Source organism: Tigriopus californicus, chromosome 7 (genome assembly GCF_007210705.1).
Source record: "Tigriopus californicus strain San Diego chromosome 7, Tcal_SD_v2.1, whole genome shotgun sequence".
Classification (NCBI taxonomy): Eukaryota; Metazoa; Arthropoda; class Copepoda; order Harpacticoida; family Harpacticidae; genus Tigriopus; species Tigriopus californicus.
In genome coordinates this window covers 4835358-4854346 of record NC_081446.1, presented here as the reverse complement: position 1 = coordinate 4854346, position 18989 = coordinate 4835358, and the positions used below count along the sequence as shown (strand labels likewise).

The 18989-nt window shown below is 44.5% G+C and overlaps 1 protein-coding gene and 1 long non-coding RNA gene across 5 annotated transcripts; one reads left to right on the top strand and one right to left on the bottom strand.

Annotated features, from left to right (window-relative positions):
* Positions 1 to 357: 357 nt before the first annotated feature.
* Positions 358 to 8935, bottom strand: LOC131883835 (sodium/calcium exchanger 3-like). Of its 4 annotated transcripts, none has more exons than XM_059231420.1 (9): positions 6686 to 8761; positions 5536 to 5627; positions 4917 to 4934; positions 4113 to 4252; positions 3943 to 4042; positions 3517 to 3648; positions 2757 to 2915; positions 1492 to 1663; positions 358 to 1425 (listed from the first exon to the last, which is right to left on the bottom strand). In XM_059231420.1, the coding sequence occupies exons 1-9, from the start codon at positions 8452 to 8454 to the stop codon at positions 1218 to 1220; spliced, it is 2790 nt and encodes a 929-aa protein (XP_059087403.1). In that variant the 5' UTR covers positions 8455 to 8761; the 3' UTR covers positions 358 to 1217. The 4 variants fall into 4 exon arrangements, with proteins under 4 accessions (XP_059087403.1, XP_059087402.1, XP_059087406.1 ...); XM_059231419.1 differs by lacking the exon at positions 2757 to 2915 and adding an exon at positions 2198 to 2356 and having other exon boundaries at positions 6686 to 8743; XM_059231423.1 differs by lacking the exon at positions 4917 to 4934 and having other exon boundaries at positions 6686 to 8935.
* A 961-nt stretch (positions 8936 to 9896) lies between these two features.
* Positions 9897 to 12421, top strand: LOC131883849 (uncharacterized). The gene is made up of 3 exons (XR_009373653.1): positions 9897 to 10185; positions 10960 to 11132; positions 11832 to 12421. It is a non-coding gene; the product is annotated as an uncharacterized LOC131883849 (long non-coding RNA).
* Positions 12422 to 18989: the final 6568 nt, after the last annotated feature.

Below are 18989 nucleotides of genomic sequence, written 5' to 3'. Positions count from 1 at the left end.
CATGGCTAACGGATTCATAAATGTATTGTGCTCTACTCTATCCATGTGTGACGGGTGGCCAAGTTTCATACCTCTTGGTGCTTGTGTGGAACGGGTGAGAAAGCTGTTCTTTCTCGCAATGGGATCTGAGAGTGAGTCAATCATAGAAGTACACAAAAGCAAACCTTTATCTAAAACATGGCCTTGAGTTTGTTGAAGATACAGTCATACATACGTATACGTACACTTGTTTTAGCTCTTGCGAAGGATTCCTTTTTTTAAATGTTTGACTACACATCTTTAATCCATAAAGTGCAACAGCTGCCGACGAAATGTAGTCGAGGTTCGTTTCACTTGCTTTGGAAGGACGAAACAGAATATTTTTTAGGAACTTTATTTCATGGCGTAAACAATTTCGATTATTCATCATTCTCTGTTGGTATCACTCATTTCATTCAACAACGTTTATAGCAACGGGTTTGAAAAGTGTTTGTTTGAAATATAATAATAGCACCGAGACTTCATCCGGAAGATGAAGTCCGTTCAGACACGCCCATAATGAGATGACCCGCCAAATCACGGCATTGTCACACCTCTCCATCCCCGTCTTGGGAATTGGAGGATCTCTCGAGATAATTGAGGATTCGAGGTCCAAGGGGAAACTTGAAATATTGTATTGCGAACCTGACTTGTGATATTTAAACCCTTGTGGCGATGGAATACCACCTCGAGTCCACGCATGAGAGTCAAACTGGGGCCTTCCAGAGGTGAAGAGGTGTGGCTTCCCTCAAATTTGGCAGGTTTTTATTGGGCAGGCACAGTTGAGAGGGATTTTGGCCTTTTAACTTGGCATGGCTTGCCATGATTAAGAAAGTGTGTGGTGGTGATGAGCAGTTGTGTTGTGGGGTTTCAACGAGGATTTTTGTCGTTTGCACACAGAATGGCGAGTGTGGAGATTTTTTGGTTGAGATCTTCTCACAAGATGAGTGGTACTAGGAAGATATATTCCTCATCGATCCAAGGAAACCAATTGACCTCGTGAATTAAGTCATGTCAAGCACTGATGAACTTTTCAACCAACGACCAATGTTGGCGATGCTGATTGAAAGAGTATTTTGAGTGTGAATGTAGATGTGAGTGTGTTTGTGTGTGCACGCGCTTGAGAGCAAACAGTTGGCATGGTAGATTTGAATTGGTTCCCTCGATCACGGGTGGTTTGTCGATGATTGTGAGGTCGTCTAAAATCCAGGGTCGATGACTTTGTAAGCCTCAAGGGCGGAAAGCATCACATAGGTGAGCCATAGACAAACGAAGATACTTGAAGTCACAGTCTTGACCGACTTGGGTCCTCCGAGCTCTCCTCCCACCGCTGGATTTCGTCGAAACAGCAGAATAAGGATGGCAATAAGAGCCTCAGTACAGAACACAGCCACTGAGAATCCCAAACTGAAATGGCGCATTAGAAAACAATGCAGAGAGACATCAGATGATACATCACTCTCTCGACATTACCTTCCAGGTTTGACGAAGAAGACTGTGCCGTTTGCCCACCAATAGACGGCAGCCATGGACCAGGCAATGCCGATACCAAGGAACACATTGACAGCGTTGGATCCAGTCACGTTTCCGACGGAAGCGTCGGCTGTGTCGTCTTGAATAGCAGCCACTTTACTGGCGAAGGTATCTGCACACATAAGAAAATGAACATGGTTGGATCAACAGGTCACAGGAACCATTTGTAGTTGATTAGAGCCACCCGCAGCCGTTGGTTAATCAGTAATCTACACCCACCTGGAACACTGGTGCCAAGAGCAACGACAGTTATGGCAGTTATTTGCTCTTTCACCCGAGATACGCAACCAAAATGAGAGGCCACGTCTCCAATCAGAGCCGTGAGCAAACCAATGAAAAAGATGGATGTGCAAAAGGCAGCCCATCCTTTGAACTTATCTGCATATTCATATCCAGGGTTAGCAGCAAGGCAAGAGAAGAAATACAGATGGTTAGAGCATAAGGTTGAGTGTTATAAGTTTCGATTGGGATAAAGCTCTTTGTAGGTGGACCAGGAAATTCTTCTTCTCGTTCTGCAACGCTTTGAATGGTTTTGTTTCACGCTTCGTAAGGGAAAAGGTTGGAGGAGCAAAAGCAACTCAAAGTCTTTGGTCTTGTGCCAAGCTTGGGATTTGTTGAAATAAGATTGGTCATGTCGTTTGTTTACCAGGTACGGATGTTCCCAAAGCCACAAAAGCAATAGCATTGACTTGATCCTTCAAGTAGATGAAGCAACCCAAATGGCCAGCAACATCTCCGATAACGGCTGTACAAACACCGATCATCGAAATGGAAACAACGAAGCAAGGGTATCCGTTGGCAATTCCTGTTGGTTGATGAAGTAGGACAAGTAAGATATAAATGCTTGTTTTAGGTCGAAGTTTCGAGCTCCGCACATAAAACTGAAACTATTCTATTAATTGCCTAATCCTAATTGGTTTAACGCTTCTAGGCAGCAATTCATTTCCGGTTTTTTTTATAGACCATAGTGAAGTTATATTGATTAGGTATGCACGTGCGCCTGTTCTTCGACGGTATGAAATTTCAAACCGACCCACATTTGACTCCTTTTCCAATATCTACGTGAATCCTCTTTACGTTAGAAACGAGCTTGCTCTATGGCTAGCATGATGCGTATTATTCAAGAATCTACTACGGAAGAGAACATTCATCGTGCAAGTTAGTGCTCCCAACCAACTACAGATAGTAGCCAGAGCTCAACCAACCGGGTACACTGGTTCCCAGGGCCACAAAGGCTATGGCATTGACTTGATCCTTAAGATAGATGAAACAGCCCAAGTGGCCGGCGACATCGCCAATGACTGCGGTGCAAACACCGATCATCATTATGGATACCACAAAGCAAGGATAGCCCTTCATCAGTCCTAATAATCGAGGAAGCGAAAGATGAAAATGGAAGAAGACATACGTATTTTCACTCGCAGAAGAAAATGGTCCGCATATCTTGTCAAGGCCTTGATTGGCTTCCCTATTTGCTCAAGCTGTGCATGGGAGTCCTTGCGAAATCGATAAAAGGCAGTTCACCTTGAAGGTCGCAGAAATGTATGAAAGACTTCCACCTGGACAGTGCCACGGAAAAAATCATCCACCGCAAGTGAACAAAGTTCTACTACAATCCTGGGCAAACTTGCCAACAATTTACCTGGGACACTCGTTCCCAATGCCAAAATTGTCACAGCAGTGACCGAGTCTTTGAGGTAGATAGCACAACCCAGATGGCTGGCCAAGTCGGCTATTATGGTTATGAGGAGTCCCGTTCCAATTAAGGAACAGATAAACGTGGGCCATCCGCCCATGTACGCTGAATGTCAGGGAATGAAAATACAGAATAGCCTCAAATTAATGGACTTGTTCGCCAATCGAGCGGTGGAAAATGTCCCTTCAACTCAGACAGATGTAACCTTCAGTCCAACTGATAATGAAAGCACAGCATAATGCCAGCCAGCTTTGTGTCGTGTTCCTCACCTGCAGGTGGAATAATAGAGAAGATCACTTTCCAGAACAAAGTCAAGAAGTGCATGATGTAATCCCCGCAAGTGGGCATCTTCTCCTCAGCTTCTTCACCATCTTCGCCTTCTTCTTCCTCATCGTCATCGCCTGGAAATAATAATGGAACATTTGGAGCACGACAAATGTTTCCGATTGGAACGAGGTCCCGCCGTCATCTGGACTAATATCTCGCAATTGAAGTCAATCAAAATGGACCGTGGTATACTTTTGAACATATGTACATGATGTGAGTGTATGTGTCCATGTCTGTGTTAAGGTACTTCCTGACTAAAATAGGTTCCAATTGTACCTTCTCCTGCGAAAGGAAATGTGTTTCTCTGTCATATTTCTAAATAGTACTGCAATAACTACGGAACTCATTGAGTGTCGTCTGGTACTCACCAGCTTGAACGGTGAAAGCCTCCATGAATTGATCTCTCCACGAAGAAGCTCCCATAACCATCGAAGCGTTTCCTCTTTGCATCATCCGATCCACAGAACTCTGGAGGATATAAGTTGGTGTGTGTTTATGACACCGACAATCAAATCATACCTTGAAATGAAGCATCTACCTTGAATTCTTTGCTCTCCTTGATCCTGATCTGAACTTTGGTGATGTCGCCCAATCTTGGTCGACCCAAAACGGCAATCTTTTCCACTTCAGTAAGGTCTTCGGGATCTTTGGCATCAATATCATCGTAGTTAACTCCCTCTGAAATTTGAGTGGCAGTTTTAGAAATCCAGTTTGGCTACCCTTACCACGTGAGCCGAGCTCTGTCCAGAAGGCTCATGAGAACGAGGTGCTGAATGAAGGAAGACTTGCTCATTGCTCGAGGCAAATGATCCAGTGATCCATGTACTGTAATTGACGATGGTTGTGAGGGGCAACATACAGTAACTTGTCATTTGTGAGTTGAAACCAAATTAGTTCAAAGTGGGAAGATTTACAATTGAGTGGGTTGCATCTAGTCAATGCCCTTGCGTGTGAATGGTCGTGAAGAACATGTCACTTGAAGTCGTTTAAGGTTTTCCCGAGTTGACAAGACCAACTCCATTTTCCATTCCGTCCCTTGGAGTGACAAAAGTGTAATCTGATTATTGTGAGGATGTCGTTTTGGGTGTTCGACATCAAACATTGAGTGTGATATCGGAAAATCATAAGCAATCAAAGTGAATAGTGAAGTGAATTCGTGACACCAAAGGAGGAAAATTAGTCGATGATGATTTTTGTTAATATTCATTTATCCGTGATGAATTATTTTGCAACGGTAACGGAGGCTTAGATCAAGTAAAAGTGAATAGCCACAAGACCCCCATGACATCAAAAAACCCATCCACACTCAGGCCAAACCAATGGGGACAACTTTATACTGTACCTCCTTCGCCGGGTGGTCCTGAAATTTAAACTCCCAATTAATGTTTTTCCATACAAGGTAGTGGCAAGCTTGCGGCAATGAAAACCAATGCTAAACCAATTTCAAATTCAATCTATTCTACCAGAATTGCAGCGGAACAGAGTGCACTAAGGGTTTTGTAGAGTACGGAAGCGATGAATCCCTAAAAATATATAGTTCACGGTCATGAACAAAATGTTGGCAAGCTTCCAATGACCGCTTTGAAATGGACGAACAAACGACCTTTCTACGATCACGTGTTCGAGAATAATCTGGGGAGAAAGCTAGTCAATGCTTTATGAGTGAGTGCTAACTACTACTTCTGATTTACAGGTGGTCACCTGATTGACAATCCGCGCTACATATCAACGAGCTTTTCCGACCCGTTTTCAAGTAAAATGAGCTTTGAGCTGTTCGCTGTCGCCAACGTTCCCATTGGCGATCTGACCAGCATGCTGTAGAAAAAATGTCATGCTTTTCAACGGAAACATGGTGCCTTGATTTCGAGAAATAATCTGATGGTTCATTTAGGGCAATTTCTGGCACTGACGTAAATATCTGAGCTATTAGTTATGTGTGTGAATTCTTCATCGATATTTACCTGCAATGTGCCTGGGCTCTCCAATCACGACATACATCACGCAATTTTTCTCGTACGAGTCCTCCTCAATAATGGGAATCTCGATGGTTTTCCTGAAAGTTTAGAGAGAGAGAGACGGTTTTGATTCGAAATAATCATGCATGGAAGGACAATTCTCGGTACTTTAGAATGTCCCGAGAAGCCTTAGTAATGATGTCGTCAGATAATCTTTTGCTTTCGTTCGTCCCCCTCGTCTTTTCACTGCTCCCTGTCCTACGGTCTAGCTAGCTGGCCTTTTGGCCTTCTGGCCTTTCGTGGAGCATGTTGAGTACACTTGCCTTCACCTGAGGCAAATCTAAATTCACGCACTGTACTTTGCAAGGTCTGGCCGCCATTTTTTCCATTTGGCTGAGAATGTCAAAACGCCACTACACAAGAGCTCTCGCACGACACTTTCTCCAACTTCGGACAAGTGGATCAATTTGCCGTTTCTCGCACTGGCCTTGATGTTTGTACATAAATCGGATTGGAGACGATTTTCTTTCCCCACCGTCAGGCCAATCGAGGACTTTGTCAAATCTACGGTGAATGTCAATTAGTGGGAATTGTCAAGGCCAGCAGGTGTGCAGTTCCAAGATTAATATTGCCCACTTCACCCAACCCCCCCCACCCATCCACCCGTTTTCTCCCTTCCCGCCCCTTCTTTCCTTGCCATCTCCGTTCAATATATGCGAGTTGTTGAGCGAGGAAATCTTGTCCTTATGACTTTATGACTTTTCAAATTCCCTGCTCCTCTGCTCACTCTGAGTGAGTGAGTGAGTGCTCTTCTGTCAGGCGGGCTCAATTTATTTTGCTCACATCTTGAGTTGCTTTGCTTTTTCTTCATTACATACAGATGGACATCATTGGCCCTGTCTGTCACTTTCACTGTCCCAATGTTTATCAGGAGGTACTTTTTCCATTTGAGTATGAAATTTCTACAGTCGGAACATGTGCACTATGGACTGTACAATCATCATTTCCTTGTTTCAGCCCTTTGGTCTCGACCTACCAAATAGAAGTTCCGCTTTCTGGCTTATGTTTCGATCGATTCGGAAATCAAGTAGTAATCTATCTTAGTATCGATCACCGGAAAGCAAAAAGACATGCCTTCGCAATGCTTTGAACTTACGCGTTTTCTTCATTGGCAAATATCAGTTCACCTTCCACATGAGTGTAATCCTTGCCGGCCTTAGCAGTTCCCTCCTCGGTGGTATAAGGAATTCCAACCTTACCACGAGCGCCAGAAATACGGTCCACTTTGAGCTCCAGGGTTCCAACAGCCTCGTTGATGTCCAGTTCATGGTTCTCGAATTGGAACACACCACCGTGATCGTCGTCCAAAACCATGATGGTGGCCAAGGCAGGGGTGCCCAATTGGATGCAAGGAACCGTCTTGGGGCTGCCATTTTCGTCCTCGATCTCGACATTGTGAATCTCGATACCGTCCTTGCGTCTAAGGTTGGTGATTCGGCAGTAGAAGTGCTCGTCCTCTTCAAATACATCGTCGTCCAGGACTTCCAAGGTGATCTTTTGCTCAGTCACGCCAGGGGCGAAGTAGAGGGTACCGACCTTTTCGATGTAATCGGGTCCAGCCAAGGCAGTTCCGTCTTCGGTCTTGAAGTCAACTTGAACGGCGACGTTGAGGTCACCACCCTCTCTGACGACGGTAGCTTCGAATGTGCCAATGTTTTCCATAACGGTGTAGTGAGGGGGGTCGAAGAACAGTCTCATCACACCATCGTCCTTCTTCTCCTCCTCTTCCTCTTTGGCTTCGTCTTCTTGCTTCTTATCGGCTTCCTCGTGTAACTTTTCTCTCAGTTTCTTGTCCAAGTTTTGCTTGCCAGCCAATTTTCGGGTAGCTTGGATGCGGTAGTAGGCTCGAGATTTGGGTCCCTTGCTCATAACCTCCTCTCGGGCTCTCAACTCGAGCTCGGCCATGTCAATGTTGGGGTTTTCCAAGCGGATGCGCTTCATGGCATTGATGTACTCGCGGCGATGTCGCTCGAATTCGGCCAAAGCGGGGTCCATGTCTTCGTCCAAGTCCTTGAACTTCTCCTTGCCTCGATCCTCAATGTCATCCTTCTCAGTTTGGATAATGACTCCTCGGTCGCCCATGCGATATGATTTGGCCATGTATTTGTAGCAGAAGAGGCGTCGGTCAGCCACGTAGGCGGTCCACACGGTCAGCGGGAAGAACAAGAAAGTCAGGAGACCCTCCCAAACCTCGACCACACCATAGGAAATGGGACCGAGAATGCAGTACAACCAAACGTAGGCAAAGACTGACCAGGTGGCGGTGATGAGGAACACCCGCAAGTGCTTGATCTTTCGCACCTCGTCATCGGGGATCACGTACATGCAGAGACCGATGATCATGAACAAGTTGAAAGCGGCTGAGCCGACAATTGTACCGGGTCCAAGCTCACCAGCCACGAAACCCTTGGCGTAGATCTCAACCACAGACAGCAGAATCTCGGGAGCTGAAGAGCCCAAAGCCATGAGAGTCAAGTTGGCGACGGTTTCGTTCCAGACCTTGACCACGATAACCTGGTTCTTGCCAGTGGTGGGATCTTTGAGAGTGAGTTCTTTCTCTTGAGCAGTGATCATCTCAATCGATTCCATGAACCTGTCAGATACGATCGAGACACCGATGAAAAGGTAAACCATGAGCAAAGCATATAACAATCCACGGCCGAAGCGGTCACCCGCACTCAGGTTGTGGAATGGCCGCCAAATGGGCACCACCAGACCATCCCCACAATTCACACCCTCCATGCCACCTGCACCCTCCTCAACCACTTCGGTTGTGTTGTCGGCACTGGCCAAAGTCATCGTCACAGCCAAACAGAAGACTCCCAAGAGGAGTCCTCCTCGGCGAAGACTCGCTAGTCTCGCCATTCTTCCGTCCTTCCAGTCGGAGTGGGATCGTCTGGATCTCCTCTAGCAGTGCTCGCTAATATTGACCTCTTGGTAGATCTGAAGGTTTGTTCGGGACCCGATTGCCCAGAGGGTTCGAACAGGTATCCACGGCACTCGCTATCACGGCAATAAGATCTTTGGATGATCGTAAGTGTTTGCGGATGATGTCTTCTCCAGCTACCCTAAGACCATGGCCGATCGCTGTTCGAAAAGCGAGTGACATGGACAATTCTGTTCCTCGCTCTCACGTTCACATTATTTGCACAAATACTTTCTCGAGCTGAAGGAGAGGGACACGGCCGCAACGGGCAACAATCGGCCTCGGGTGCCCGCCACTGACGGTGAAGAGCAATGAAAAGCCTAGAAATGGGCACTGTGCCAGTACATAGGTAGGTTCAACGGGAAAGGTTGGCTACTGGAAGAGCTTACACATTCTAGTACACGTTATGATGATACACATGCACGGTCCTCGACGACGGCGTTGATGCAGTAGTAAGAAGTGCTGGACGGCTACGAGAACGAACAGTCACCGTCGTGTTCGTCGTCGATGCTATAGCATAGCTCTGTAGTGCTCAGGTCTTGGACTCCTGCCTGATAAGAACACTGCACACATACACACACACACACACATTAATATCACCAAGAGTGGGGATGACGAGCGCCCAGGAGACTTGAAGTTGGCATATGTCGATAGTTGGGCATCCAGGATGAAGAGGCATGAGCTTTTTACTTAGGGCTGTCCGATGACGTTGACCACCATTTCGCTGGCACAAATATATCACGGGCGAGGATGAGTAAAGACAGAAATGACTGAGTGACTGGACGATGTAGCACGATGAGAAAAGGTGAGACACTCGATGTTTGGGATGGGGAGGCTGTTTGGATTTCAACTTTCGTCAGATGTAATAATTTTACGTTTTCGAGTTGGTCCACTCAGCCAGGAGCTATCCCTCGTATTTCTTCGCGGCAAAACGCAGATGAACCAAAGTGTAATCAATGGTGGGCCAGGCTCGAGTGTACCTAAATTGCTCAACAATAACGAGTCGAATTGATGCTTGCAAAAAAGGTCAACGCTGGAATTTGTCTTCGCATATCCCCTGGTCGGCCTCTTGTCCTGAATCGGTGGCGCATGATGAGGAGACAAGCCAGCATGTGTCCTTTGAGTTCGGAGCAACAATTTTCTCATCTATCCGCTCTCGGCAAAGGCCATCTTTCCCATTTCTTCGCATAGGTAACAACTATCGAAGAGTCCGAGAATGAGGAGAGACAGACGAAGCGGATGAGAGGAGCTCTATTAGGTGGATGGGATGGGGCGAGAATTCTAGGACACCGAGGATTTCTAAGGGGTGACCACTTTGCAATGCCGTCTTGGACTCTTTCTCGCTTTCTCCATCCAAGGTGAAGTGTTTGGCTGCCTCGCGCCTACAATTGGCTCTTGTGCTTCAAGAACGAGCAGTCTTTTCCGAGGCAAAGGCTGTACCTTATTTTCATGACCTCAAGTAAAGGAATGTTGAGTGTCCTCACTCGGGAATAGACGCCACTTCGGACGGGGCAATCATCGTAAACTACAAACGCTCGGGCAGAATAGCCAAGGCGTCTCTGGTGTGATTTTTGGCCTTGATTACCTGAAACAGATAATGGAGATTCGCATTATTCCTTCTTTTTCTAACACGAGCCCAAAAAAGCATGCCGATTTACGAGGGGCGGAAGGTGAGCTCAACCAATATGAGTTCTGGCGGAAGAACTCGATCTTCCTTCCATTTCTTCGACTTCTCGTTCACGATTGAGCGGGAAGCAAAGTCGAAATATCAGTTTTCCCCATTCACGATTGATTAGCCCTCCAATATCATTAGAGCCCTCTGACACAAGCGTCAATCTTCAAGTTTCTACCACAAACCATTACTACAAAGATAAAGAGATAAGGAAGTACTGGAAAAACCCTCACGTCTCAAAAATGGTCTCAAAGAAAGTGCGACCGGATTAATAAGCATTATCATGAATGAGAATTATTATACGGGCACATCGAGAATATTTTCACTTTTAAATGTAAAGACAATTTGAGGTCTATTCAGAAATCGGTTGCCTTCGATTTTCATTGATATTCATCGTCTTTGATGGTCGACATGATTATGATATTTATTGAAGGCCTCTCAAGTGGAACGTGTCAAAGGGCTTTCGTGCTGAGATAGAAGAATAGTAAGAATACTCCTTTCAGTCAAAGTGATGCCAAAGCCAATAGCTCGTCACACAAAGGGTTTAGCCTCTCTCTCAATCGCCGACATGATAAGGCAGAGAGAAAATGAAACGGCCAGATTGCTATCCCTCGTAAACATTTCTAAGGATCTACTATGGACATCGCAATCGCTGGCTACCTTATTGCACTCATATCAAAGGAAATTGCCTAGCGAAGTTCGAATTGCTGCATGCACAAGAAGTGATTCTACAAAAATTTTCAACTTTTCTTTTTTTCTTTCTTTTTTTCAGCGATAATCAGACCAAACAAGTGGCTCGAAAAGAAGACCTTCTACTCAAGTTGTAGTCATGATTTAGAACCGCCCGTGAGGAGTCTCGCTTAACCATGTTAAGCTCAAAGAGATCTAGTTAATGAGATGAAACCGAGAAATTCATCAACCGAAAGGGCCTCAACTGATGAATGAGTAAGAAATTTAAATATTCCTATCATGAGTTTTTTAGTAGAGATTTTGTAATGATCGTTCTCAGCTGAATACGCGCGTTATCTTTTAAGTTTACGTAAGTGTTTAAATGATCGGTAAAAGGTCCAAAATTTTGCTGTACTATCGTTATTTTTGCTTCCATACAGGGCATTTTCCGTTCTCCCCTACTCAGAATATCGAAATAAACGTCATTGGCTCTTTCAGATTGACAACTTCTAATTTGAATAGTGGAGAGAAAAATGAAGAAAAAATGGGTATCTCATCTAGTGATGTTCATGTGAGCACGATGCAACCAGGCCTAAAGCNGGGGGAGGGTTGTTGGAAATAGCGAGAATCTAGAACGACGACCAATTCGAACTCGTAAATTGGAAGCTATTTTAGAACCAGATTTGTCTCACCCGACTTCTCGTATTACTACCTCGGCATCTCCCGCCTAGATCTGATCAACTGGACATGATACTTCATTAGACTCCTACGTCTGCTCTTGGAGCAATTCTATGTTAAAATAATGGCACGTTATACTGAACTCACATACAATGGATGGTGATGATGATGATGATGATGATAGGCTTGGGATAACTCACCCTATCGGGATTTGTGAAACCATCTCATAAAATCAGTCACGTGTTCATTGTGCCTCATAATAACGGGCCCCACTCACTCCACTCTATGATTATTTAGAAACCGACGAACCAGTGGAAAACCCTCCTTGAATGGTTGCTCCGACCGAACTGATTCCAACGAACGGCGGTCACCTTGCCTCTCTCTCCTTCCCTCCTTCTTTCTGTCTAACCGTCCAACCATCCAACCACCGAGCGATGCAAGTCTGGTTCCATCGTTCGTTCGTTCGTTCGTTCAGCCGTCTTTTTGGTCGATGGGATGTGTAGTTTGGTGTACGTATGCGAACGTCCGGACATGCGTGCTTTTTGTACATGGAATGAGCGAATTGAGATTTCCAGGGGGTTTTCAGTCGGGCTTTTAGCGAGGCAATTTCCAGTCCGGCAACCCGACGACTCAAGACGAACGGGAGGAGGGCCTACCTTCATCACCTTCTTCAATAGAGTTGGAAATTCAATGTGATCACAGTCCAATGCTCGAGTCCACAATTTGACTAAGACTTTGAACGATATTGTTTCTCTGTGATTGTGTAATACAATTCACCAATGACCTTCAATGTCCATCTACTTCTGAAATTCCTCCCTCATCTTGAAACATCAATCCAATTATTTGCCTACTTGATTATATCAATATGAATGAACATTTTGGCAGTCTTAAAAAAAGAAAAGCATGCCAGAGTAGTTTTAGTTAGAAATTGTCAATATACATACCACATCATCAGATCAAATGACTGACAAAGTTCACAAGCATCACTTTAAGGCGGTGAGAAGTGGCACTGCTTACACATTCTAACATCAATTCCACGAAACAAGTTGCGTTTGTCCCAAAAGTGTTTGCTAGTATAACGACTATCAATAATATCCTTACTTACTGAGTTTGAAGGTGATTAGACCCGGATCCCCTTTTGGGTCAAAAAAAATATTGTGTCAACTTCTCCTGCCACGAGGGCCTTCGAATCGAGTCCCAGGCCAATTTTTAACCTTTATCCAAATGACCGATATAGAATCGTATTATCAAACAATTGGACTAGATTGATGAAGATTAATCCAAAGCATATATTGGAACTCCACGAAAAAGGTTAAGATTACCTGACATTGCGGTCTCTAAATTCAATTTCTTGGTGTATTTATGAGCCTTTTGGACACACCGAATACCGCCATTTAGTGGTTGTATGCAGTCAATACACATCAGGATGTTCTCCTGACAATATGAACGGACATGAGCATCCCCACCAAGTGAGCGTATCCTGATGTGTCGTGTGATGAACATATACTCGATTACTCGCACAGTATACAGTATAGTAGACGGTACACCTCGCTCGTTATGTGTAGTAGCAGTGTTAGGATTTCCGATCTCGCCCTGCCAACGAGAATGAATTTTGACGAAGTTCTTCCTCTTGAATTGGATAGAGTTGAGTAGCAATTTTCTTCATCCAGAGGTCAAGCACACAATTGAAGAAGCTGAGGAGAGATGATCAAAATCAATCATTTGATATAAGCGAGACTTCTGGAGACTTGGCAGGGCCTAACTCTTTTGGATGCACTTCACACGCTTGAGATCTTTTGACGAAGGGACGGGTCTGTCTTCTATTCGTTTGCTTCGCGTTCAAGAGGTGTAAAAGAGAATGTGGTCAACTCTTGCCGATCAATTGACTTTTCAATAATTTCCAACCACGCGATTTCCTCAAGCGAACATCCATGTTCAATCACAGGCATCATTATGCTAAAGGCAACTCAAGTATTTGTTGGCTGGATTTTGAAGACGAACGTCTTTTTCAACTTCAAGTTGACAAAGGTCAGTTTTGCTCGAGATGACCTTGACCTTGAAAACAGATTCTGTTCGATAATTAATTCCCGTGATTTATTGACTCGAATGGGCTGATTTAGACCAAGAGAGTTGTCGTCGGTCGCCTAGTTGTCTAAATGGTTTGAAAACTGAGCTCAATCTCCGCATTCTTGTGCCAAGGCTACCTGAACTCGTCGTCTTGATTAGACATATTGGTGCTTCTAGATATATCGAGAAGCGAACTTGGCTTATCTGAGGCAAAATGGCCCCCTTGCTTCCATATCTCTTGGGAAGACTCTCAAGTGCGCTGTGTTAGTTGTAGTTCTGGACGGAGACATCAGCCTACTACTTCATGTGTACTACACAAGTAAATCCAATGGCTTGGGTTCAAAACCATTCCAAGATGGTGTGGATTAAACGTCATTTAGATGTTGAGTGACAAGGTAATGGTCACATTTCCAGTTCTGGTGCGAACTTCAGAAGCCATCGGAAATTGAATCTTACACCTCGACACCTTACGAAAAAGCTCATCATAAAGCAGTGGACCGTGGACAATGGACAACATTAGTCGAAGCTGTCCACTTCAATTGAGAACCAGACCTCACCAAAGGCTCAGAACGAGAAATAGCCCACCACGATTATCTAGCCCACAGATGATCTTGCTGTTTCTAAAAGACAATGTCTCTTAGCTTTGTTACTTTCCTCGATGACATGGCTTTTGGGCTATGAGGGAAAGCGCAGCAAATCATCGTAAATGAGAAAGTTGCTCTATCTTATGTGTGTGTTGTTGCCTACTGATCTGAATCGGGATGGAGCTCTCCATGAAAGGGTAGCAAAATATTATGAAACGATGAAGCGATGTGCGCGTCTCCTTCAAATAGAATTGGTCTCTTTTCCGCCCATTTCACTTTTTTGTCACCCAAGAAAATGTCCTGTTATTCTGGATGACTGAGTAGAAATCGACTTGGCACTCTTCTTTTAGTCCAGAGGATGGAAGGAAATTTCCGCTGGGAAGGAATCCTTCTTATGGTATTTTCTGCACAATAACTTCTCACCCAATGGGGAAGCAGGTCGCGTGTGTGCTCTTACGTAGACTAACCTTTTTCAAAGTGTGCGTGATGATGATGATGATGATGATGATAGTAGTAATAATACTTGCAATAGGCCTCCCTCGAGCTCCTTTGCTTTTGTGTCCAATGTGACTTTTCATCTTAAGAACAACCACTAATGAGATCCTAACTGAGACCTCAAAAGGCGATGTCGAATTCCTTTCAGCATGGATAATCGCCACTACTCCTACTGCTGCCGTGCATCACTATTCACCACGTCAAGGATTCATTGTCTTCAATCCCGACATGTTTGAAGAGAATACAGACGGGGATAAAACTCAATTCTGGTTGTTCCTTGCCATTCATCCTAGGGATGATTGAAGTGTTGGAGCGACTCCAAATGGAATAAAGAACAAACATACTAGCATTCGCTTGTGTGTGTGTGTGGGTTGATTGAATAACGTGCTTTCCAAGATAGCGAGCAATAGTGGAGCAACTTGTTGACAGGAGGGACAAAATGTATTATCCCCAGATTCGATCTTGACCAATCTCGCTTGTACATGCCATGGGCGCTCTTGTGGGAGACGATTTGTGGGTTTTCACATGTATTTGGCTCAAACAAGAAATAATTGGCCGAAATTGAGCTTACTTCAGTCGTATATCTAATCGTTTTAGGGGTGGATGTTTAAACGTAGCAAGGGAGGCAAATGCTAATTGGTGGTTTACTGAACACTTTTGAGCCAATTTCTACTTTCAAATCTTAAAATGATTGATAGCTCTCTTTGATCCGATACTGAAGAAAATATTCGAAAAATATCGAGATGATGAGGAGGCGGTCTGGAAAAAAAAGATTTAGTGCGTATCCCAAAACTGGACAACAAAATCGAATGTTTTCAAAAAAGCAAGTAACAACCATATGCTACTAAAAAACGGAAAAATCGTAAACCAAGTTGAAGGGTGTTAAAGACCATGAACCAGGCACACTCCTTCATTTCTAGATTTATGGGCGAAATGTGATGGTTTCTCCATAAAGAAAAAATATTTTTTATACCTGGTCAAAAAGACTGAGTCAAGAATGAAATAAATCCAATAATGAACTCAAAAGCACTTGTTACAGACGAACCATTTAAACATGTGAAACGTATTCAGATCAAATGGTATACGATATTGATTTTTTTAAATGTGAATATACAGTGTGCGCGAGCAAAACCCGACCTTGGTTTCACTGATATGTAGTCCAACGTCATCAAGATCTCCATGGAGTTAAGCAGCTCAATTTTTTACAGAGCTTTAAGCATATAATCCTACCTTATTTCTCGAAATGCCCACCCTTTGCGGCCACCATGGCCACGAGCCGGGGCCTGAAGGCCTTGCAGACCTTGATGATGTAGTTGTCTGACATGGCGACCCACTCCTCCTTGACGGAGGCCTTCATGGAGCCAATGCTGCTGTGGGGGGATGCACATGCCTTACTCTCCACATAGCCCCAGATGCTGTAGTTGAGGGGGGCACAGTCTGGGCTGGAGGGGGGCCAGAAGCTGGCCGGCCAGAAGTCAGTGAGGTTTGTCTTGCACCAGGTCTGCGTGGTTTTGGCCATGTGGCTGGGGTGCAGTCCTGCTGCCACACATAATTGCTGTTGGGGTATGTTTTGTCCAACCACGGCTTGACCACATCCTTCATGACCTCCTGGTAAACCTTGGCCCCAACCCGGAGCCCCTTGGGGAACCAGAACGGCAGCATTCTCTTGCCATTGGACGCGACAACGCTGAGCATCATCGCCAAGGTCGGGTGCTTGGTCTGATTGATGGGGGGCACCTGGTCCACGTTGAACGCCAGTTAGCAGTTGTTGCGGTCGTTGCAGGCCTGGTCCATGGTCCAGTTCTTCTTGTCTGAGAAGATCAGGACCGTTGAAGTGGCCTTCGTCTTCAGCCAGTTGATCAAGATCTTCCCCCTGCTGGCCCGGGAGATCTTGGTTGCCGTCGTGAGGAGCTGGCGCCTCCTCCTTGCGTACGAGTGTAGGCCGAGGATGCCCACGGCCTTGCGTATCGTGGCCTTGCCCATGTTGACCTCTTTGGCCCACTTCCTCATGCTTTTGCCCGGGTCCTCCTTGATTTGGGCCGAAAGATTGGCCAAGAAGCCATCTGAGGTTTTGCAATTGCTGCCACCACTCCCGACCTTCCTCTTGGTGGTCTTGCCGGCCTTGATGAGGGCATTGACGCGCTTGACGGTCGTCAACCTGACCCTGACAATCTCCGCAATCTGCTTTTGGGGCACTTGGGCAAGAAACAAATCTGCCACCCTTTCTCTCTTTGAAGCTGCCATCGCGAATATTCAAGTCACGGTTGTTGTTTTACCCTCATTTGAAAGATAATAATCTGAACTTTCATTTCCAACTCCTCCCAACCTCTAATTCGGCTCAATAATGGTTCTACAGCTATTTTAAGGGAGGGTCTGGTTTTGCTCGCGCACACTGTACTGTTTGCAACCTAGGCTCAGAATTTTCAGGATAGTAGGTAAGAAGTATTGTAGTGCACAAAGTCTTGCTTTGGTATTCTTTGTGTATTCTAAATTTTCTTTAATAATTCTTACTTTTATCTTCAGTTTTGCTATATTTTCATTTTCTATTATTATCAAAATTGTCAAAACAATACGAATAAAATATTTGGTTTGAAAAGAACAAGCATCAAATTGAATAACACAATCAAATATTTGGTTTGAAAAACCTAACGTAGCTCTTCGTAACGATCAAAGCCCATTTCCTGCTTCAGAACTAGTATATTAACAAAACATCACTCGCTTGCCACATGCATCAACCTTCACGCAAATACTCTTCATATTTCTCGCGGTGTGGTGGTTTTCCAAGCTTGAGTCAATTCAAATTGATCGCAATAATTGCGTTTTATGTTCCCTCATTCTCAATTTAGTACAGGGTGAACGGGATAAAGTGTTACTAACAAAAGCATCTATTGCCGCTATGAAAATTGCTCTAGATACACCAGATTCTGAATTTAGGCTCTTCAATGAACTCCCTTTCAGTGTAAAAAAAAGATTAGTCAAATTGGTCGCTCTTGACAAAAAATATGCACAGATAACACCCACTGTCAGGCTCACCGCTGACACGCTCTGTACTGTCCCTAGAAATGACTTGCTGACCTTGGCTTCCGTCCGCCGAAAGCTGTTGTTCAAAAAATGTTGCAATGGTTTCAATGCAAAGCCAATACCGTCGGCAATTGGGGCACCAATTTTGAAAGTAAATGGTTCAACCATATAGTCACTTTTGCCAAAGCAAATTCTGTAACACCCTACAAAATCCACCCTGTACACACATACCTATAAGATAAGGGCCCATTTCAATTTAAAGGCTCGAGATTTGCACGATCCCTGTGACGATCTTGTTGCCGCTCATCATTTGATGGTTCATCAGCAAAAATTTGCAGCGCTACAAATCAAGTCTGCAAACACAACATGCGGGAAGATAACACTGATCTCCATCTAACAGCGGAACGAGATTCTTTTAATGCACAGCTACACATCACCATTCAGGTTTATGATCAGGCCCTAAAACCAGCCCTTTGAACCAACAACTAGTGACGTAACCAATTTGACCACGTCTAAAATGCCCACTGTCTGAATAGTGCATTGAACAACCCTTAGTAGACGAAGGGTCACTTCGCTTCATTTTCTTCCAGACGCTTGGAAGCGAAGGCAATGCATAATTTGGAAGCCCAACTGGATTAGAGATATTTCGTGGTGGGTCCATTGACGAGACAAGTTAATAACCTCATTGATAGGGAGAAGCAGTCAACGTCTCGGTTTGTATACCTGTAACTACGTATGCACAACATGTCTGTCTACCTGGGATATTTGGGTGCAAGACAAGGGTAGAAGGAATCTACCCAAATGAGAGATCAAGTGACCGAACAATCATCTGCCAAACAAACCTGCGGAAATCCGTGACGTCAGCATTAACCTTGAAGATCTTGAAACCAGTGCATGGATGAAATAGGTTTGGGTCGTCCTCAAACAATTGGTCTGTGGACAAGTTTTCATGCATGGAGAACACCATTGTCCAATTTGGGTTTTTGAAAAATGAAGTAACTACCCTCGAGGAACAGTTTGGAGGGCTGTTTGAAGGAGTTTTATGTTTTCTGTATCATGGAACATTTCCAATGCGAATGGAACCTGCAAGTACAGTAATGACGTAGAGGGAAGTTATACTTACAATCAGCAAAATAAGAAATTGTGAAGACAGAAAAGAAGAACAGGTTAAGCTTGATTTGAGCGAAGAACTCTTGACAACAAAGTCAATTTCGCGGAGAGAAGGAATCTAAAACAAAACAGTGGTTGTTCAAATCTTCGAAATAGTTTTGACTTGAATAAAGAGGAA